Consider the following 24,301-nt stretch of genomic DNA (forward strand, 5'->3'; position numbering starts at 1 on the left):
AAATCTTTATCTAATTATAGAAGAATTAAGATAAGTCATTGCTCTAATGTAGTGGTTCCCAAACTGGGGTTTATCACCCTCAAAGGGGGTTATTTGGCATTTTTTTGGGGGTAATCCAAACGTTTACTGTTTTAACAATTCAGCCATATTTAACCAATCTTTGGAAAAGCTGGACATTCAATTCTCACATCTAGTCAACGAGCCTAGTCATCTAAGTAACATGGTTGGCAGGTATATAATAACAAAACTTCACCAAACAGATTAAATGCTAATTGGATGCGGATTAAATGCGGATCGAAATGTGCAATAGGTCTTAGTATTATCGCCAATATTGGTCAAAAAAAGGAAAACTGTAGGGCAACTGTATTTTTATGAAAAGGGGTAATCGAGCTTTTGGTAATTTGTTTTAAGGGTAAAAACTCAAAAGTTTGGGAATCACTGCTTTAATGACAGCGCCCCAAAAAACATTGAAATTACTAAAACAAAAAATTATGGCATTTGAGGCTTGAAATTAAAATATGATAATATAGTACAAGTCATAAAAATATAAAGTTCAGAATTAAAAGGATTATTAAATTGTTCTATCTACTATAATAAGGATTTTCAATTTATCCAGCGAGAGCACAATCGAAGGATAAGATTTTCATACTTATTCTGAAAAGAGGAAACCTAATAGAAGCCATGGGTCGGATTTTTACACTTAACTTGGGGAGGATTAGAATTAGGATTAAAATAGGATTCTTATATTGGTGCTCCTGAAGTATGCGAACCAAGATGGCGGACATCGAAACGTAGCATGGGTAACAGGTTAGGCCATAATTTTATTTCAATTTCCCTTATTTTAGTCCTACTATGAGTTCGAAGACTAGCCAAGTGCATCTCGTAGTATTTATACCTAAAATTATGGCCTAACCCTAACCTAGTACACATATTACATTCTGATGTTCGCCATCTTGGTTCGCATACTTCAGGAGCCCCTTTATATTTATTCCAGCTGATGAAAGTCCATAATATGGCTGGCTTGATCAAAGAAACGGATTTTCATATTTATTCTAGTACAGTGGTTCTCAAACGGTGGGGGGCGGGCCTCACAGGTAGAGGCGTAGACGAGTTTTTGAGGGGGCTTGAAGCTAATTAAAAATAAAAATATTTGATCTTGCCCGCCATATTTTGGATATTTACGTTCCATCCATATTTTCAACAAGTTTTGTGAATAAAACATACTTTGGCCTTACTATCTGTTATTTGTAGCTTATTGTTAGCTAGTTATTTTTGAGATGGGGGATGCCAGACTTGAAAAATTCAAAAAAGGGGGCTCTGCTTAAAAAGTTAAAGGAAAAGCGTGACAAGAACGCCTAATTATAGGGTTTCTCATGTACATTCTCTGGGAGAGAGGAAAGTTAAAAAGACTGCTTATTCACGAGGTAAACTACGACCTCTTGTTTGCGTGCCATGCCAGCAAACATATAATTATACTAGTTCATACGAAGAGTAAAATCACCTTGTTATAAAAATGATAACTATGATGTGAAACTATAAGCCTCTCGAACTAAGGCCGTGGAACTAAGCTTGATAAAATTGGATCCAGAGTTGGTATTTTAAATTCATTGAAACATAAGGTATGACTTGTCGGAGCAAGAGAATTAAAATTGCAAAACTATTTCATCGCCAAAATTTGATTTGACCGGATTTTAAAAAGGGTTTATCGTCCAAATTCAATTTAACCTAATTTAAGCTAAACCTCAAATTTTTTGATTTTCTGGCCAGAGATGGCCTTTTTAAACTGCAAATGAGGGGTTGATATTTTGAAATTAGCAGGTCATAATTTTGAAACTTCAAGGCAACAGAATTTACTAACTGCTAACTTGATGAAAGCATGTACATACAAACTTCCAACAAAAACTTTTTGAAGTCAAACTTTTTGAAGTCAAAAACTGAGAGTCGATTTTTTGAAATTTATAGTCTGTTAGAATAATGGCTCAAAAGCCAAATGAATTTTTTTGCCACCAACAATTTTGAAAGCTTTTTAGAATATAAATTGAAAATTTTGATTAATAAAATTATTATTTTCTAATAGGAAAACTGAGAATAGGATTTGAATTCGTTAACAAAGATTTTTGGTTCCAATTTTTATTTCTCAAAATTTCCCTCTATATAGTAGACACAAATTATGGCATCATAATTGGAACATTAAAACATGTAAAATAGACTTCATCAAAAATGGCCCAGACATAAATTGAGTCACTAAGATTTGGGTTCGCAGACAGTAAAACATAAAGAGTCTAATCCTGGATGAAGTTTGAATTGTCATAATTGTCAACAACTTGATCAGATATAAGCCCAAATAAGTCAGATATCCAAATCAATTCAAAATATACAAATTCTAATTTCAGGTAGAATTTGGGAAATTTTAATTCCAAATTAACAATGTAAACACATTCGACCTGAATTGAATGAATATTTTGGAACAAATTCGAATTTAAAATAAAAATAAATTTACATATTTATCCTGGGGGAGAGGAAAGCCAATAAGACGGCTTAATTATATGGTGAATCCTCTCGTCTGGTTACCCAGTTATTTGTTTCCAGATGCATGGTATTTATGGTGAAGGAAAAGTAAGTGTTTCCCTCAGTGAATTTTTTGCATGAAATTCAATCTATTGTACTTCAAAAACTCGCCATGGTGCTTATTATATGAGCAAGTTCAAACACTACTGAAATCCCAATTACTGATTTTCTGTTTCCTTAAAAATATTTTTGAATTTCCACATCAAAACCAAACAGAACTAACAGTTGAGGTTGCAGGAAACTAACTACCTTTCCTTGCTTTCTATGCCTTTGCGCAGGTGGATCCTTATGCGTATAACCCAAGGTTGCTATAGCAAAAGTGAAAATGACTATTCTATTCAATTGAATAGAAAAACCAAACAGCATGTGTTTTGTAAAACATATGCTGCATAATGGCCCCCGCCACTTTTAAAATAAATTTTCGACCAATCAAAACAAGCTCTACTGTCTGGGGAAAATACCACTTGACTCAAGATTTAAGAACAGAGTAAAAATGAGTAAAACAATAAAATATCTTCACATATACACAGTCTGTAACCATAGTAACGAGTGTCACGCTCAGTTGAGCATGACATGTCACGCTCCATTTACTTTAGTATTGCACCTTGATTGTTCATTGAATGAGTTCTTGTATTGAGCCTGGAATGATAGAAATAATGGATGAACAAAATTTTTAATTTTTTTTACTGGGGGGAGAAAAAAATAAGACGTAGTTCTGGCAAGTCACGGGTCATCCGAGTTAATAACTGAGTTACGGTAAGTCACAATGTCGGTTAGTTAATTTAAAAATTGCTTAAATATGTAATAAACAGACGATTTCTTGTATCGTTACCAGTCCATGTGTGCTATAAAAGTAGCTAATCAGTTATTGGGTCACCAGGTGGGGGTGGTTTTGCGGGTCGAAACCCCCCCTTTTGAAATGTACCAAAAAATGCATTTTTTCAATCATATGTAGCAATTTTTCGTCGGTTGAAACGCTTTTTGGACCCACAAGACTTCTAAGTTACGGCCTAACTCGCCAATCAGAAATTTACGAATTCCGGCTCCCTCTCATTGAGAATTCCTAGCTGCACCCATGGGAACCCCAAATACATGGCATCAAACTAACATGAACTGGGACCCAACTAGACCCATGGTTACGGGACTTTTACCCAATTGGTCTGTGACCTGGAATAGCTAATAGTTAATATTCTGACTATGAAGCCTCCTTACCTGTACAGCGGAGTTGGCAGGTATTACCCAATCCCCGGATAGATGTGACCTCCTGTATTGCTCGGTGGTTGTACTATTGAAGACAGGAACAGTCTCGATCGCTTCACTTGATAACGACTGAAAGAAAATGTTCAAGTTATCAAAACAGTTAAAAAATATACGTTAATACAGAGCATGACTCTTAAATCACTTGGAATAGTTATGTTTACTCTTGCTATAAATTCCTACAGAAGTATCGAACAATGTGGACCCATTTGCGCAAAAGCACATAAGAAGGATTGGTAGCTAGTCCCACAGAAATGTGTATTAGATAGGGTTACCATATTTTTGTGACTTCAAATCCGGACGCCACGAAAGACAACGACCCCTTAGCTGTGATTTTATAACTTCACATTTTCCGATTTTACTACATAGGCCTACATTCAAAGCTGTCTCGACTGTCTTTATTGACCATATTGTTATCGAAATTTCATGCGCATATTCTCTGTCCAAATATCGGGTTCAGTTCGAAAAATAGGAAGGAATTGACGTTAACGATACCGGTACAAATAATTCGAATTTAGACTAATTAGTATTGGTTTTACATGCGATACGTCTGCCATCAACGGGAATCAGCGGGAAACGAACGCATTCACCTTTAGTAAGTAGGCTAGCACTGCGCTACACAGAAACAACAGTAACGAGAACATGTTTGTGTATTATGCTGGAAAAGCAGGACTTTTGGCTGACTTATCGGGACGGCGGGAAAAAAAACGCTGAAAAGAGGGACTGTCCCGCCTAAAGCGGGATGTATGGCAAGCCTAGTATTAGAGGGTTCCCAAATCACATAGTATAGTCATCTTTACTCTTGCTATAGCATCTTTGCAATAATTACAAACATGGACCGAACGAAAGCATACGAGAAGGATAAGTAATTGTTTTTTGTACAAAACCAATACATGAAAAGAAACGAGTTAAAATGAAATGGCAGCGAAGTACTTGTTTGGGAGTGTAAAAGTTGAATTAATAAATATTCAAAGAAATTTTCATTTGTTTTCATGTTATTCTTTTTTCCTTAAATGCCAATATTTTATCTTTTTTATTCTATCTGATATTGTCAATAAATGTTAAACAGCATTGGAACATCAGCGTTACCTTTCAAAATGTGAGTAACTCGTATTCAAAAAAATAATTTACTGCCACCTAGTGGACTCACCCTCAAGTAAATATAAGCGTCAGTGCCGGAACCTTCCATAGACTGAATCTGAAGGTCACCTCCAAGATAGCGAGCATAAAGTCGTGAGATTGGTAAACCGTAACCATATCCAGCCTGTCAAAAATTAAAAGACAGTTGTCTTTGGGGTTCTCCCGTAGTATGTGTACCGGGTGTCCAGGTTAGGCCAGAGTTTTATTCCAATTTTCCTTATTTTAGTTTCATTTCGTGTTCGAGGACTGTCTATGTTATCCAAGTGAAAATACCCCCTGCCCATAGGTTTCAGTCCCTTCACACAACTTGATGTGAAGTAGGCGAACAAAATCAGTTACCTCCATATTGGTACACATACTTCTGGAGCGCTGTATTTTTGTTTTACAAAGTTTCTATTTTTGCCCCGAAAGGGAGAAACTTGAAACAGTAAAAACTGTTTTTTAAACAAAGTGAGGAAAATATAAATTTCTGATTTTCAAACTGTGACTTAGATACTTTCCTAAATATTGTTTAAACTAAATCGATTGTGATTCAAGTTGGCGCGATTCTTCGACTATGACACATTTATTCTTTTGCTTTAATTTGATAGGATTTTCATTATTAAACATGTCACAAAAAATAAAAGGTGTAAATGTGTTAAAACCTAAACTAGGCATTTTCTTGGAAGAGCATGGGCCATAGAGTGTTGTGAGGCCCTTTGAATGCGACAAAGATCATAGAAATTTGTACACCACACAGACAAAAAAGTATGAAAACAATAAAAGCTTTAAATCCAGTCAACGTGCCTTTGTGAGCCCTTGAAATGTGGCTTGAGATACTCAACTGGTGGACCGCGGTCCGAAATTGGACCTTTCGAGTATTTGATTCGGACCGCATCTAATTCTTTATTATCATTAGCCCCACTTTTGAAGTTTCCTGTTATAAAGTGACTTTTATAGTTTTGAATTTATATGAAACGAACTATATCACTATAATAAACAATCTTGATTAGATAATAATCATTAGTCGACCGAGGAAGTGCGTGTGTAAGGATGCCGAAATATAATTTCTGGAAAGACCGGACCCAAATAATTTTGGAGTTTTGTATGCGGATCTTTGGTACAAATAGTTGAGTAGCCCTGCTCTAGACAATAAAGCCTACACAGACAAAAAGTACAAATACAAAATAGCTTTAAATCAAGCCAACATACCAATGGTGCAACCCTTGAGTCCGTGCTTCTAGGTGGCCTTGGTGCCGTACTATACAAATACTCAAACCATCGTTGTCGTGTCTCTCGTGACGCCCCACCTCCGTTGTCCGAGATCCGAATGCAACAATCATGTTGTCCTTTCGTAACACGAACAGAAACGCTCGGAACGTCGCATGCATGTTCAGGATGGTGCTCCATAGTTGCTCGCATTGCATTCTAGAGAAAAGGAGAAACATCTCTTGTGATGTTTCACTGACTCTAAGTCAGGGGTGGGGAATTACTTTCCTGAGTGGGCCAGTTATAGATAATAGACTTGGTTACTGGGCCGGAGACTCAAAACTCAATATGAAAAACTATGGATAGAAAAACAGTTTATTTACAACAAACAGCTTGTGAACCAAGTGGCACAATTATATTCTGATGCAGCTATTAAAAATATAGTCGTAACACTTCGTTAGGCCGGATTTTTAACGCCCATCCCTGCTCTAAGTACTTTTATTACCACTGTACATTTTCCAGTAACCCCTGCCTCCCATGTGCAGGTAATTTCTCGATTCTTAAAATAAAAAAAATTTCAGGAGCAGAGTAATGTCTCATAGGATAATCCCCATAAAGAAGCTCCCCTCAGAAAGTTCGAAGCCGACCTAAAGTTCCAATAACTTAGAGTTAACAAATTTATCGTTTCAGCATTCTTCTATCCCTTAGGAACAGTTCTCACACTCATTAGAGGAGAGCACCCCTGGTTGTGGAACCCCTACATTAAGATAATTTAGCACCAACAAAAAATGTTACCTTGAAGAGTTCGAAACAGACGTGGTAGAGATGTGAAGGCGCATAGATGATGTTCACTGTGGGATCCAGATTGTTAACGGCTGTAAAGACAAAATAATATATATGAATGCATTTGATCTCTCCCTGACGTTCCGAGGTATGAACTACCAGAGAAGAAAGCCAATACAACGACTTAATCATATGATGAACCATAACCTTTTGTCCGGCTACCATCCAATTGTTCCATGTGCATGGGCATGACAGACCATGGATTACATGTACCCAGTAGTGGCAAGGGGTGGAATAAGATATAATGTAATCAGAGGTGTCTCAAAACTTAGCAGTCGAGCACAAAAAGAAAGCAAAAAACATGATAAAAACAATGCAAAGAGGACCATTTCTCAAATTCGTCGTTTCTGTCTGTTAGCCAGAGCTAATGGGTAATTCTAGCGATCAATTTAGAGAGGACTGATGTCCGTGTCTAAGCAAAGCAGTACAGGTCATGTGGTACCAAACATTTGAATAGGAAATGCTATTCGAATATTTTAATATTCAATTCGCTATTCGCTATATTTTGCCCAGCTTTACTTAGCACCTTATGCCAACAGCAGAGTCTACATCCCCACACATAATAAATTATCTTACAATGTGAGAGGCAAGCATATTCTCAACTTGCAGATAGCAGAATGTACCAACGCTCAAGGCTAAAATAATAAACACTGCAAAGAAGTACAGAAGATATTACAAACCATTTTTAACGTCAATTTCCATATCTGGAGCTCCTAAGTAATATTGCTCGCACAAAAATTTAGCGTTATCGTACGCGTCTTGCACCACTGCGCCGACATCACAGTTGGGGTCGATGGATCCATAAAGATCTGGACTTCGATTAGGGGAATCCCCGAAAAGGAGTACTGCAAGAAAAAAAGTTAATTAGTGGAGATAGATCATTTTCGTCTGTTCTCTAAGGCTCTGTTCGGTATGGCTTGAAATAATGAATTTCAAAAATGAAAACTAAAGTCGGAAGGGTTCATCGAAGAGACGTAGTCAAGTTGAGGGCTTGGACCTTGCTTTGACCACTTGGTGGTCAGTTTTATAAAAGCTACAGACATTGGTTTGAGCCAACTTGTACAATAACATATCAGTGCATTCATTTTTTTTAGATTCCTTTTTAAATGTTAATTATCCCGCTTTTGTTACTGTGTCCGCTGATAAGGTCCAAGGGTCATTTACCTATAGTGTACTATCGAGTATGAAAAATATGTTCTACATCCGCTCGGTTGTTGCCTTCGTTGGCAAACATATCATAGCTCTTAGTGGTCACTTTTTAGGGACATTAATTTGTATAAATCTGAGTATAGAATTAATACTCAGCTCTCAGTGCATCAGATGTTATATGTAACTTTTTTTTCCGCACTCTTCCCACATTTAATTGAGACTTATATCTTGGTTTGGACAATTACGCGCAAAAGACCTACACTGACTTTTAGCATATTACCCGTTTTATACAGCTGTTTTATCAGTAACTTTTATCAGTAATCATTTTAGATCAGTCTCGAGATGTTACTTTGGAAGAGACTCGTTCAAAAAAATCAATCATATAAAAAATTGGGCCTCCTGAAGTATGCGCACCAAGATGGCGCACAGCCTGAACTCAGGTTGTGTACCAGGTCAGGGTTCAGGTTGTGTGACATCTTGGTGCGCATACTTCAGGAGTACCAAAAATTTTCCATAAATGCTATTAAATTCTGAGGGAAGTCATACTCACTATGCTGATTAATCAAAAGTCTGATCCCGATACGACTTGTGTAAAATCGATCCAAGAAATATTGAATATTTTCTTTGTCAGTGTCTGAGAAGGTTCCATCGGCACCTGTGAAAAGATAAATAAATGTCATGGTAATAGAGGCACAACAGCTAAAAAGTGGGCGATATAGTTTTGGGTACACCTGTAGTGTGTGTACCAGGTTAGGGTTAGGCCATAATTTCATTCTGATTTCCTTATTTAGTTCTATTACGAGTTCAAGGACTGTTTGTGTTAGCCAAGTGAATATACCCCTGGTCACACACTTCTGGAGCTTCATAAATTGGGCAGGCAATCCTGAACCAAAAAGATTTCAGGCCTTTTTGCTTTACACCTAGCAGTGAAAAAGGTGTAAATACGCCATGTAAAAAACTAAACCTTGACTCCAACAACCAAGCTCTAAAAATACGAGGTATATTTACCCAGAACATGTTCTGACCATTCCATTATTCCGTGAGCCATTGTTTCAACAACATTTCGATGTCGCTCAACGACTCCTTTCAAAGACTGAGTGAAACTGTAGAAAAAAGGAATTCAATGTGAAAATATCCGAAATGAGGGAAATTTTAGTTCAAATAATATCCAAAACTAACATGAAACACACTTTTACAAAAGGTTGACGCACACATTGTGCTATGCGCTAGGTAACACTTTCTATTCAGATGCTGATTATTAGATACTCTGTAGTATGTGAGCCAAGATGGCGGATACCGGGACATAGTATGTGTACCAGGTTAGGGTTAGGCCATAATTTCAGATACAAATACTAGGGCAGTCACTTGGCTAGTCCATGAACTCGTAATAAAAATAAAATAAGGAAAATTGGAATAAAATTATGGCCTGACCTTAACCTGGTACACACACTACGTTCCGGTGTCTCATTTTATTGTTTGCTTGTATTAAGGGCTGATATTCACTGTACTTACTTTTCTATAGTACTATGGTTGACAGGGGAATTCCGAAATTGCATCATTTCCTCAAACGAAGTGTTGTACCACGACGTTACAAGACTGGTAGAGGAGGTAGAAAGCAGTTCGTCAGGGAGTCGGTTCATTTCCTTGAGAGTAAAGGGATAGCGTAGTAGTCTAGGCTTATGAAAATGTTAACAGATCCAAAATATGGTAGATCCTCATCAGGGACGTGTCTAAGAGGGCCATAGAGGCAGCCGCCCCAGGCGACTTTTTTTAAGGGTAAGTTAGTTGCTTAGTTTGATGATTTAAATAAAACTAATAAAAACATTTCACTCTTACTTGACCTTCAATTTATTTATTCTCAAGCAGGCTATAACAACATTTATGATTTGTTTATCCCCCTAATAATTTTTGAAAGTATAAGGGGCATCATTATCAGAATCCCGCCTCGGCCAGCAGAAAAGTTTGACACGCCCTTGCTCCTCATATATCATTGGTAGTTTGTACAGAGCCTTTTTGTGTGAAGAGAAAGGGTGAAACAAACCATAAAAACTATTGCAATGTTCACCAGAGAGCCCGAAGTAGCCAAAATTTTCAAATGGAGGGTTCTGTAATTTCTGATTGCCAAGTAAGACCGCAACAGCTCGCAAGTTCGGCCAAAAAATGTGGATTTTCAATGGCATCAAAAAATTGCTGTAGCATGAAAAAAATTTTTACTTAAAAAAACAAATCCGATGGCTATGCCCCTGCAGAGAGCAGACTAGTTGGAGTCTAGATTGGTGACGCAAAAATAGACTAGTTATATAAAAATGGTAGCGCTTTCAATATTAGCAACTGCTTTTACAGAGACTTCAGCAAATCAGCAAATTAAAAACAACACTTTGACTAACCTTTATCATATTTGCGAGTCTCGTTGGTATTTCTTGTCTCAGCCATCTAAATGAAGAATTCTCATCCCCTGTTTTTTGAGCTGAAATGGAAAAAATTTAGATTTATATATAGGCTATATATGTGTTGATACAAATTTTCACATTGCAAGGTCCCGAGCCTTCGACAAAAGAGGAAAAGGACATAAATTAATGTTTTAAAAGTCATAATAGAGATTTTAGTCATATAGAGTTTTCTCAATGCAAGTTCAAATGCTCTCAAATAAATATTGACGGAAAAAACAGACATAAATGTTGTGAGTTGACTCAAAGCAAGGTCCAAAGCCCATCAACTAGAAGTGGAGAGAGTACTGAAAGAAGAGTTGAAAGCAAAAAATGATTATCTTTTTATCGATTTGCATCTTTTCTCATATCCAAAGCAAGAAAACACTACAATTACATTCTGGTATGAGCCAAACATAAATTATAAAGCACATATTATTAATCTTCTATGTTGCACACTTCACCAGAATATGACAAATTTTCCAGCAAAGATTTTTTAATATGATTCAGCCTTATTCTTATCTAAGAAGCAATGAAGCATAACTAGCCAGAATAATATGCTGCCAAGTCACACTTCACTGCCAAAAAATGAGGCTGAAATAAACTAAACCAGACTATATTGTTCTTTGTCCAAATATATCCATCCATTTAAGATCAACAAACTATTGGTTTCAAGCCCTGTATGAGTACGTGCACCCTGGCTTGTAGCTTCCCCATTCAACAAAGACTGTTTTCCCCTGAGGCCAAAGTCCAACTTTCAAACCGCTACCAAACAGTGTGGTATTATAGAATTCTATTTCTGGTTTGTGGGCAGGGTGACCTAGAGCAGGGGTTATCAAACTTATGGTATTATGAAGCCCATGAAGAGATTGACTATCATTTACGGAACCCCACAATGAATGAAAACAAAAAACATTGTTATTCACCAATAAATCTTCCTGAGTAAAATTACATTATTTAATGACTCTGATGTTTTTGTTGCTTTTAATTTAATAATGTTCAGTATTTTATTGAGTGAATGAATAGCTCGCGCTGTCACTAGGTTTCTCTCGGCTTTGCAATTTGCAATGAAATTTCGCAATACGCCTGACATCATTCACAAAAACAGCTGATCTATTACAACATAAACAGATTATGAGTTCACAAAGAACCCGGCACATAGCCGGTTTCCTATTGGTTGAGAATATAGGCGTGCCCTCGCCTGAAGGAAACATGTTTATGTCTGAAGTTTAGCAAGACATGCCAGTAAACACCAGAGTTTGCTAGATTTTTCTAAAACATAAAAGAATCACATTGACAGCAATCTCAACCGTCAAACCTCACTCATTTACTATCAGTTTATCTATCAGACAAAAAATGTTATTGCCAAAAACACAGCTACCGGTTGAAACCAGAATTTACTGGATTTTCCCAGACAAAACAGATTTAAAATGTTTATGACCAATCGTCTGCAAGTTATTCAAGCCACCTTAAAAAAATTTAAAGAAGTGATTTTATAAATATGAAATGCATAACCTTTTTCTCTTGAGGCAATGGACACATACAGATACAATGTAGGAAGCAGGCGTTGAGAAAGGACTTGCAGTTTAATGAACAATACCCTAGTAACCGAAGTATATTTATAGACTTCTCTGGACTGAATCAAACATAGTTTTCAAAATACCAAATAGTTTTCATAATTCTAAAATACATTCTGGTCCAGGGGTGGGCAACTTCTTTAGTCGGCGGGCCAGATGTGGGAAAATAAAGTTTTCGGCGGGCAGGATTATTACAAAAAATACTTCAGTATCCAATTTTTGTTAAATGCTCGACACTCTCTGTCAACTTTACGTTTCTTGGGACTTATATTTAGAATCTGAACTGATAACAGTAGGGGGGAATGTTTACAACGCTCTCTGCTTTGACCTTATATATTTAATGTATGCTAACGCAATTGTTAATTTCACCAACTCGCACTGACAGTGCGGTTAAAGTAGAGCGTTCGGCAACTTTCAGGAATGATGCGTCGGACCACATTACAGAGTGTGGTTGGATACAGTCAGCAGGCCGGTCAAAATCTCGTATGTTGCCAACCACTGTTCTAGTCAATGGCCCATATAACCAACTCTGGACATCTAGATGGGCCAGACAAAAAATACGAAATGCACTAGCTACAACCACAGCGCTTCGGGAAAGGGAATAGAATGCAGCCATCGCTTAGCTTTACAGTATTAAAGGCACCTGGCAAAACAGCGTAAAATTTAACGCAGCGACAAGAGGAAAAACAATATGTATTTTCTCTTACGTGTGCACCTGTTGGATTGGGATTTTATGCTTGATTGGGAAAAATCTGAGTATTGACAAGGGCCACACTAAAAGGCTTGGAGAGCTGATTTAGTGACCAGCAGCCACTTGTTGCACACCCCTGATATGGACTAATGATGGTGCCTTACGCACACTCACACAGAAGTGGAGAAGACAAATCTCTTAGTAAAATCACGGACGGCCATTGAAATATTAAAAGATACTGAAACAGAATAAATTATGGTGATGCTTGCATGTTTGTGAATTTTGATTGGTGTGAGATTAAAAGCAGTTAGGTCTGCAGTAACAATAAATGTTATTTATGGATTATATATGTTTCAAACATGGGAATTAGATAATTCTAACCAGAAATAGAACAGACTTTGTGTGGTGAAACAATTGTGACCTCATATTTGTACAATGATTATTATGTTTTATGATCAAACAATCGAACACCTGCTTTCCACTTATTGTTACCAAATAAAGAAACTGCTGATATTGCAATTGTGATACAATAACAACTCTTAGAAGACACTGAGCAGAGGGTAGAAAACAAATATTTCCGAAATATCTTTATAGCGTAAAATTCATGCAACCAGCAAATTTATTTAAAATTCTCCTAGAAATGCAAACTTTTAAAATTTAAACTCAGTAGGAGAGAAATGGCTTCACATTGCATAATCCATTTCATTTGTGCTTAAGTAGGCCAATTGTTTCCGCTGAACTATAAAATAAAATTACTTCCAAATCACTTTTAAAATTACGTAATGGGTGAGAAAGTGCATAAAAAGGATTTTACTATAAAATATAAAAATTCCAGATTTTCTCAACCAGAACAAATCACAAAATGGAATTATGGAATTACAACCCAATTCATTTTACAGTGCTATCATATTATTGTCATAGCCTACTGCTGGTTTTTGATCATTTTTATAGGTTTGAGTAACTTAAATACCCATAATACCCTTTTTTTCAAGGGACCTAAATTTAAAAAAATCTGATTTTTACATAATATTTATTTTAACAGAAATTAATTCAAACTTGTACTAATGAGAAAGCTGCCGTCAGCGAGTTTTTAAAATCGTGGTGTGGGTTATATATTTAAGAAATAAAGACGTGCAATATTTACCATGTAAAATTATGATTGGGCAACACTTCATTATAGAATGCAATTTCCCAGGAAATATTTTTGCCGGGAATCAGGAAGATTTTTAGGCGACCCATAGATTGGATCACCACCCTAACCTAACACATGATAAGAAAAACAGTCCCTAAAAAAAATGATCAGATAATTACGGGTGGGACAATAATGAAATAATGGCCATATATGAAAATTCTTATATGCTTTCGATAGCTTCAATTATATCAGCACATAAGGTACTTTCGTTTTACTGCTGGAATATTTGCACATACTTATATAACTTCAATTATCTACTGTAATGACCATTTGCATACTGCAAATTTTCAAATATTAAACATGAGAAACATCACAAATTGCATAATCCAATAAATTTGTGCTAATGTAGGTCAATTGTTTCCCCTGATCTATGATTTAGTCATGTTGAAATATTTTGAAATTGCAGAAGAGTTCAGTTTAGGGTTGCACATAACAAGGTTTCTATGTAGGCCTACATAATGGATTCCATTTGAAATGTGCAATAGGAACACTATGAAGAAATAAATTCCAGCAAAGATGAGTCCCAGTAAACTTTGAAACAGGTAACACTTCAACTTTAAACCTTGCAAATTTAAAATGAAAGGGGCCCAGTGGTCGAAGAGAAAAGTGATTTTCAGAAACAATGATAACTCCAACTAGTTGGCAAAACAATCCACTTGGTGTCCCAAAAAAGCACTGGAATTGGTTACCAAGTTTTAATGGCCCGTGCCCCCATAGAGAATTTTGGCACTTTTTTACCCCCCTTTTATGATTCCGGTGGTAAATATAGTGTTGTTATAATTGGTAGATTCCAAATCCCATTATGTTCAAACGATTCATTCTCAACAAAGTGAAAACACTTTGAGAAATAACCTTATCAAGCAATGAAACTACGAAGAACCGAGAGTTTACTTGTAAAGGGAGAAGTAAAATTAGTTTTGTGCCTAGTATTGTGCCCCCCCCCCAACTGTACTATGAAGGGCCATTGGCCCCCGCTTGGGAACCGCAGCACTAGGATGACAGGTCTATCTATCAATAAGTTCGTCTTTTAAAATATAGAATAGAATCCAACATGACAAGTAAGGCCATTTTAAAGTTGCAAGTGATGAATGCAGTATGCTTTCTTTTTTTAAATGGTGACAACCAGGGACGGCCAAAAACAAATAATCTGTTATTCTGTATATATTTAAATTAATATTTTTGAATATGGGATATTGAATTGGACAAATAACATTTGAAGTTTCAATCACAACAGCAATGATAGACACCTCTCTCTCTCTGATATATATTTATTTGCGTCATAAACCATTGCTACCCGAGAGAATAGAAGATCGAAATTTGCTAACTCTGCATAGATGCACCCAGGGGAATCACTGTTAGCATGTATTGATATATGGTATTAATTCCTTAATAAGACAGAGGTCACGTTGGCTTACATGTTAAATTTGGGCGCTCCAGAAGTATGTGTACCAATATGGAGGTAACTAATTTTGTTTACCTACTTTACATCAAGTTGTGTAAAGGGAATCAAGCCTATGGACAGGGGGTATATATTCACTTGGGTGACGCAGACAGTCCCCGAACTCATTATAGAACTTCAATAAGGAAAATCGGAATAAAATTATGCCCTAACCCTAACCTGGTACACATACTACGAGAGTACCTAAATCTGTTTTCGTCCAGTGGGTCCAAGATCAAGAGTCCAAACCACATAATGCAATAAATTGAGAAATGTTCAAGTTTGAAATATCTTGTACACAGTAACATATTGTCCAGAGCAGTGGGTTTCAACCTAATTTCATCCGCGGAACACTTTTCAAATAACAAATTGTTTGTTTGAAATTTTTCGAAAATATAGACGATCTAATTAATTTTGGCATAGAAAAGAAATATCAAAACGAACAATAGCTTGTAGACCTGAGTTGGAAAAAGACGTGACAAATTTAAATTTAAGAAAAGAAGAGCTTGGGTATGCATGAAAGTTGTCAAAATCAGAACACAAAACGCTGACAAAAATCTAATACGTGATCATTTGCTTTAATTTCTATTTTGTGGAACACTTGAAGATCGTTCACGGAACACCTGTTGAAAATCACTAGTCTAGAGACCAATTCAAGGTGAAAATGGTTAATACCACATAAAAACTTTACAACACAGAACACACCAAAACAAAAGATTATTTCTAGTTCTGTTCAAACCGGATCAAACTGGCGCCAACAAGAATTATCATTTCACGTCACCATGTTGTCTGGTCAATTATTTGCTAAATATAAAAATAGTTTCAACAGCCACACCGGTAGCTCCTGATATATAATAATATTTATGTGGCAAACAGTAACTCATGATAACGAGATACTAGAATAAAAAAGGAATTATCATATATATATAAGAGCGTTTTCTAACTTTTTTGCCACGGAACATCTACGCTTTTTATCTCCTCTCATGGAACACCAAGAAATTAGAAGGTGAAACTGATGGATGGTTTCCAAAATATTTAGCTTACTGTAGCGAAACAGAGTTTAAGAAACGCTGACATAGAAGAGAAAAGCCAGTTAAATGGACCAACCCAATAAATCACTCCTAAGCTTAAACGAAATCAATCTAAAACTAAATCCAAGCGGCTTTTACTTTCTATTTATTGCCCGTATAACACTTGTCTGCACAGCAAGTTATAATGGAGGTCATGAACCTCAGTAAATTATAATAAATATATGGTATCCATAAAGACTCAAATGTTTTTAAAATTGCAAAGGAAATTTATCGAGACCATATATTGTTTTGGGCATCATGGATGTATTGAATGAAGTAAAAATACTTGAACAATTACTGATTAAAAAACAACAAACCTGGTTAAGATATATCGAGAACTGACTTTATAACAAAATCAAAATTGTAACAGGACTTTGAACAACTTGAACAAAAGCGGGTTTGGTGGCCTGGTAATTAACTGTGGCGTTCAAATTTGACTTTGGTTTACGAGCCAGCTGTTTAAACTCTGACGGTTTATTTCGCAATATTGTGTATGCTTTACTTAAACTCATTATTCTATTGCGCCAGAGGTTTTCAATCATTATTCCTTCATTTACCTCTAAGTAAATTTCAAAACTAAGATTGACCTATTTCAAAATCTTTCCGATTTTCATCAATTAGTTTGGGTGAGGTATTGGGCATGGAATATGGCCCCTCAACCAGTGGACCATGGCCCGCTGCTGGGCCACAGTAAGATTTTGAAGAGGGCCACAAGCCCACAATCCTAATAAAAATTGCTAGAATTATTGACAAATCACCTAAACTTTGATATTTGATTGTAGTAGCAATAAATAATGCTGCTGTATTTTGCTACTGAGTGGTAATTTTCGTTCTAATTATTAGAGTTGAAGTGTCAAAGGTATTTTTGCAGAAGAAATTTTTTTTGTAGTTTTTCCCTTACATGAAAAAATTCAGCAGCCAAAGAATCTTTGAGCAACAAAAATGGGCCGCAAAAGAGAAAAAGTTTGGACCAACTGGCTTAGTCAATGTTTTGAAGATCAACCATAAAAAAATGACTGCGTGTGTAAGAACCTCGTTCATAAAGCCGTACCAAACATTATAAAAAAGCTTGCAATGTCTTATTCAACAATCCATTTCGAAATATTGCGTTGTGACGTTTTGACTGATAAAAACAGCATTTGTGAATATTTACAGAAACTCTTGAGTTAGATCATAGTACTTATTTAATATAGCAGTAAAACCGCACTTAACAGCTTCTACGAAGCCTTGTTCATATTGCAATATCTCCTAAAATGTTAAATGTGTGATGTTTTTTTTTGTAAATTCTTAAACACAACTTGATGTAAAGTAGGCGAACAAAATTAGTTACCTCCATATTGGTACACATACTTCTGGATTTGAGCAGTAACCACAGGAAACAGCTTGTGCAAATCCATGTGTATTTTAGTGTTGGCGACATTTTTTCTTATAAACTCATAAACACAGCAACTGGTAATATTTACGGAAACTCTCGAGTAGGGTCGCAATACTTATTTATTAAAAAAAAGTAACCACGACAAACTTCTAATACAGTGCCTAGTTCAGAGTGAAAGAAGCACAAAGCGTATGAATAAAGCTTGTGCCTTTTTAAGAGTACAACACCACTTAATAAGAATCTTGCGTTGTGACGTTTTTTCTCGTAAACTCATAAAACAGCTTCTGGTGATATTTACAGAAACTCTTGAGTTGAGGTCACAGTACATAATTATTAGTGCGGTCCCAACCTTTGGCAAATATCAAAGTAAACAAACTTTGCACAGCGGCAAACAGTCTGTTACATTGTGGGCAATGAATAATGCCGCATTTTGTTACATCAGTGGTTCACAACCTTTTAAGATAAATTCCCTGATTTGCCTCTTTTGTAACTCTTCGATTATCTTTTATATTATGCATAAAATTTTGTTTCCCCTATGTAATTCTCTCTGCAATGTATCATGAGTGAGTGAAACTTGTGCCTCACACTGCCCAGATTGAATAGTTTACAAGAAATCAAAAATATCAGCAAATGTTATTCCCTTCTCTTATGTATCATAAGCGAGCGTTACACGCAACTTTCACTCTGACTTTTTATAGTTTGGATGATATACGACAGGAGTAGGAGTCAAAAATAAAAGAAAATAGGAACTAAAATTTCCTCTCCTTGTGCGAAAAAGTCCTGGTTGGGGGAAGTCCTGCCTTAAACATAAAGATGGCGAAAGTGGAATACTTTATTGAATATGATGTTGACTTTGAGACCAAATAATCTATTATTTCAAATACATTCTAAAATAATATTTCAAATGTCGATACTTAATTTTATACAGAGAACTAGTGGAATTCAAAGTAGGCCATGTAATAGTCAAACTTGAATATTTATGGTTGCGTATGTTGAGAGCCTTTTTCAGGACAAAGGCATATAATTGAGTAGTAAAAAAAAAAAATCTAAGAAACCTTTAAGCCCTGTATCTTACAAAGCCAGGAGTTAAAGACAGCCTAGGGGCGTAAACTAAGATTTAAATATTTTACAATAAGAGACATGAAACTAACAGCCAGTTAAAATCTGTATAGTATCGGTTTCATAACGCCTATCTGAAATGACAACCAATAAGACAAAATGTCGGAATTTTGAATGGAAAAATTACAAAAATAAACTGTTTATTGAGCCGGTTTTCTAATCACAGTCCAGGACAGTTTTTTTTTCCAATTTCTGAATTTTCAGTTTGAGGATTTTAAAACAAGGAAAAACTTTGAAATTTTAAAAACATTTTTTATCAAAAAAATGCCAAAGGAAAGCTGATTTTTATTTGGTTTTCTAATAAAAGTTTGAAACGATATACCAAAGAATTTCAATACATAGTTAGAAATGTTAAAAATTAAAATTATGCATTTTCCTTATTTTTCCATATATTTTTTTTCAAGTCACATTCTTCTGGGTTAATACCTTTCTATATTGAACATACCTTGTGTCAAAAAAAATTCAAAATTTAAAGTATTCCATTTCTATATTGTATGCCTTGTGCCAATAATAAATTAAGTAATTAGCATGAGAATGTTAAAATAATAAATTGATTTGAAGAAAATTTAACATCATAAATCATAAACTTAATGATTTTATGACATTATTATGATACGTGCACATTCACTTGTTCAATAATAATGACATCATAGTCGGGTCCTTTACCCTATTGTGATTCATAAAACAGCTGATCGCACAATAACCTGATAGCTTTCAAAAGGACGTGATGTATTATTTCGTAAGACGCAAAGCGTCATCAACTATTTAGCAATGCCTAGAAAATTTTGCAATACTGGAAATATACCAGTAATCTTCGAAATTTGAAATGCTTTATTGAACGTAAAGTGTACAGTTTGGATGGATCATTTCATTTGTTGTTATTCTCATGTGTAATTTCAAAGTTAGACTATGATCTAACAAAAGCTCATAAATAAACTTAGTATTTCGTGGAAAGAGATTATGTTATTCCTATTTATCTTTATAATACGATCTCGTTCAAGCATCCTTGTGGCAACTGACACATACGCATCACATACAAAGTAAACAAGGAGAAAGGACTTGCAGTTCAATACACAATACTCTAGTACAGGGCTACTCAACTATTTTCCCTGAAGGTCCATCCACAAAACTTCAAAATTACTGGGGTCCGCACATTTCAGTAAATTTATTTTATGAAATAAACAAATGCATTATTAAATTAAATACAAGAGCAATGAATGGCTCACAAATATGGACACAAATGTTGCACATCGGTACCAGTACGGCAAACAATATAGCTGTGTATGTTAATAGTATCAAAATCATCAAAAACTTCGGTTTTTTTTAACGGTTTTTGGTTGTTTTTCACTGTTTTTGCAAGGTTTTTGGTGTTTATTTTGCAAGGTTTTTGGTGTTTATTTTGCAAGGTTTTTGGTGGTGGTTTTTCCCTGTTTTTGTAAATTGACTGTGAAGAAAAACAAACCCTATCATGAACACATCACACCCTCCAATCACTGCAATTTACACAAAGCCAGTCAAGATACATTTCAAGTACCATCATTGTATCACAGCCATAAGAGTTTCAAGAAAACAGATAAAACAAACCAGATGCAGTTTCAACAATAACAAATTAGAAGTGCTTTGATTGGTTGAAAATAAAGGGGGTGTGTCTGGTGACAGCTGACATAGTTGGGAAGTTGGAACAAATTATCTTACATTAAAATAATTGACAGTACATACACTATTAGTTAAATAAATCACAACGTGTGTTATTTGGTATACTCGTCTTTTGGATATAATTTCAAATTCTAAGTTCTCATTTCACATGGACTTAGAATGTTAAATAAAACACAAAAAGCTAGCTCATTTACAATAATCGGATTATTCCATATACTTATATCGACGCATGAAATCCAAATTGGGCTAAGTCCATTTTTCTAGTTTTGAGAAAAACGCAAAAAACGTTTTTTTTTTGTTTCTTTTTTTTATTTCTCTTATACCTAAGTTACAATGAAGGCCATATTTAGATGGTATAAAAGAATTTGTGCTCCGCCCCAATTTTTTTTGGGGGTTTTTTTTTTGGACTTAACCCTTTTTGGCTCTCAATTTTCTGGACCAAAAACAATTTTATTGGACTTAGGGCCCCTTTATTATGTTATTATAGAGGATGGTGTGGACTTAGCGCTTTGTATTATATTTTTTGAGAGGAGCTATGTCCAAAAAACGGACTTAGCGCTTTGTATTATATTTTTTGAGAGGAGCTATGTCCAAAAAAATGGACTTAGCCCCAACTTACAATGCAGTTATCCAGAGCTAAGTCCGTAAGTAGTAGACACAGCTCTGTTTAGTTCTCAAATGCCCTAAAAAAAGCAGGGTTATATCCATAGCTGTCTTGAGATCTAGAGCACCTAGAGATAAGGCAAATATACCAAAATGTAGAGCTAAGTCCAGGAAAATCAGCAATTGAAAAATGTCATTTTTTGGAAAAGTGGAGACTTAGCACTGTTTGGTTTTGAGGTGTCGATATATGTTAACCTTATCTTTATTGTATTTCTGGCAACTAGCATTGTCCCAGATAGCTGAGCATGACCAGTGATGTCATCAGTTACAGATGACTGATTATGGCCAATCAGCTGTGAAGTTGAAGTATGGTAGCCATGTGCTCTCGTACTCATAGGAGCTCATTCCTGCTGGTGTGTCTTGGGAGTTGCTTTGGATATGTTTATGAGAATTTACTTTTATAGTTAACAATATACTGGTCTACTCATATACTCCGCAATTTTTTAGTTAAAATTGAAACGAACGCTTTTTATAACAGAACAGAATGGTTATGACATATCAAATTTTTCATAGTAACCATGACTCACCAAAATCAATAAATTGTTTCATCGAGAGCGGAGTCGGGCAGTAACGGCTATATTTCTCGATGAGAAATGACAATGATTGAGACGATTGCACTGCTGCCGCGCTAGTGGTCAACGTCTTCTTCCAAGCATGTCGTTGTAATAATCGACAGGTTAAATTCATCTGAAAGATTATAAACAAATTTTTAATATTTTCAGGGCCTTTATATGAGATTTGAACCAGGGGTCTTTGAAACTGTGTTGCCAGTATAAATTCACTCAATAAGTAGCGTACTTTAACGCCTGAGCACCTAAAAAATTCAATTTATCAAGCTTAGATAAGTTTATTGATAGTAAGTATTCAATTTTACGTCCATCTCAAAATGCCATTCTGCAATGACGACATAGTTGAGTTCAACGCTTCAACCGTTAGGCCATATACAGCATGGCAGCGGTTCCCAACTTGGGTCTGGGCCCCCAGAGCAGTTTGAGGGGGGGGAACCATCTTGGCCAAAAAAATGATCTTATTTTTCCAGAATAAATTGTTTGAACATAATGGAATTTGGAATCTACCAATCATAATAACACTATAAATACCAATTAAATGATAAACGAGAATATCGGTTGGAAACCGAATACTTATCGATCGATAGTTAGGGGATCCCCCAAAACAGAAACTGCAGTTTCGATTCATCCGCTCGTGTAACTTGCGCACTGCGCATCGCACACACACACTCGGCGGGTCTCAAAATTCTCTCGCTTTACAAAAATCTAGATCACTTAATCAATAATTGATTGATAACTCGCTAATTATACGACATAATTCGCCCAAAATCAATAGGAATCTGGTCCGAGATAAGATGAATGCACATGCAAAATCTGGAGCAGATTCAATCTCGCTTTCGTGAGATATCGCGTGCATCTAACAGACAGACACACAGACATACATACATACAAATACCTATCAATATACTTACCGATCTTAAGATCGATAAGTAATAAGGGGGCCATCAGTGCTAGCTTAAAGCCTCCGGAAAGGGAGGTTGGAAACGACTGCAGTATGGCAATCAATCGATCACACAAGATCAGCGACTGAGTTTACAAAAGATGCAACATAACAAACTGTATAAGGTAGATTCATCAGATATATAAAAAGTTACTATACTCTCCAATTCCACGAAAAGATCCGACATTAAAATTTATATTAACACCGAGACACGAATGGCACTACTGATATTCCATGACCCACCTTTATTTTGCTTTCTTTTCATTCAAAAATATAAAAATTGACTAAAATGAAGCAGATATCCTTGAATAATCGTTCTTGGAGAAATCCGGTAATAAAGTTGCTTTATCATTGATATGTTTGATGCATAATCACAAAGTATCTATTCTGTAAGTAAAACTGGCTTGACTTGGCTTAAACCTATTCATTCAAATCTAAAAAGCTGGAATAAGATAATTTATATTTTACTCTAGATACAAAAATATGACAAAACAATATAACATGTAGGATGGATTCTTCAGTACTGCATTAAGGTTTAAAAAACTTTATAATGAAATGCAGCAACAAGCTGTCTTCCAGTCTTCAGCTCTCCGGACAGCCTGAGGTACGGTAAGCTAATTTAGTTTAATATGTAAATCCTATCCTAATAAAAAGTTTACAGTCTACCGATACTGACAGATTGAAGTCTATATAAATTACAACACGAATAAACGTATTTTATTACCAGTATAGTTTGAAAAAACTTAAATTAGACCGGAAAACTGTGGTAACTTTCCAGCAGCTTTCGATAAATCGCGTCGTATCACGAACTTTCTTTGCAGCCGGTCTTCGTTTTTTGCCAAATACGATTCCCGGAGAAACGGAAAATAACAGAAACAAAACCTGACTTAGAAATGAGCGTTTGCAATCATGCGAAACAAAATAAACGAGAAACGCAAGGTTTAATTGAGCTGGAATTTATCTTCTTGTTTCTTTATTTTAAATGGTTTTCAGTTAAGATGAACTGACGTGACGTCGGGCACGTAGTAAAAGGCACTTGGAAAAAACTCTTGCCAAGCGCGTTAAATACACTTTGTGGATTCACACGCAATGGCGTATATCCGTAAAATCGCGCCCATGCAAAATTGAAAAATGCGCTCCCTTCATCGTTGAGTGACAATATTAACGACAGTTGTTAAATTGGTATATATGTATGTTATTATCTGAGTAAAAATACAAGTTACAATAATTTCCAATTAGAAATCATTTTATCGAAACATTCTACGAATAAACCTTTCGTCCAATCTCACCGGCACCGTTACCATCTTGCCCGCTATACTGTTTACTCCATTGCAGCACATTGAAGCAACCGCTCGTCGGTTAGGCTTTTCGTCCACGAAACTGAAATGCCAAGTTGACAATTCAACTAGACCCAATCAATCAGTAAGTACTTATCGATCT

At 35.7% G+C, this 24,301-nt stretch overlaps 1 protein-coding gene across 1 annotated transcript; it reads right to left on the reverse strand.

Moving 5' to 3' along the window:
- Positions 1-376: 376 nt before the first annotated feature.
- On the reverse strand, positions 377-23,319 carry LOC120342311 (pyruvate dehydrogenase (acetyl-transferring) kinase isozyme 2, mitochondrial-like). Its single transcript, XM_039411087.2, has 12 exons — positions 23,105-23,319; positions 21,880-22,039; positions 10,533-10,612; positions 9,658-9,788; positions 9,154-9,248; positions 8,696-8,800; positions 7,677-7,841; positions 6,949-7,028; positions 6,157-6,372; positions 4,976-5,089; positions 3,781-3,897; positions 377-3,207 (listed from the first exon to the last, which is right to left on the reverse strand). The coding sequence occupies exons 2-12, from the start codon at positions 22,037-22,039 to the stop codon at positions 3,145-3,147; spliced, it is 1,326 nt and encodes a 441-aa protein (XP_039267021.1). The 5' UTR covers positions 23,105-23,319; the 3' UTR covers positions 377-3,144.
- Positions 23,320-24,301: the final 982 nt, after the last annotated feature.

This window comes from Styela clava, chromosome 3, assembly GCF_964204865.1.
Source record: "Styela clava chromosome 3, kaStyClav1.hap1.2, whole genome shotgun sequence".
NCBI classification, from domain to species: domain Eukaryota; kingdom Metazoa; phylum Chordata; class Ascidiacea; order Stolidobranchia; family Styelidae; genus Styela; species Styela clava.

Bases quoted from the DNA above. Each gene is read 5' to 3' on its own strand.
- LOC120342311 (XM_039411087.2), bottom strand. From the start codon at position 22,039: ATGAATTTAACCTGTCGATTATTACAACGACATGCTTGGAAGAAGACG. The intron at 6,373-6,948 runs GTAACATTTTTT...CCTTTTCTCTAG, and splicing joins TCTGTTTCGAACTCTTCAAG to AATGCAATGCGAGCAACTAT. The intron at 5,090-6,156 runs GTATGTTGGCTT...AATTTTTGACAG, and splicing joins ACTCAAGGGTTGCACCATTG to GCTGGATATGGTTACGGTTT.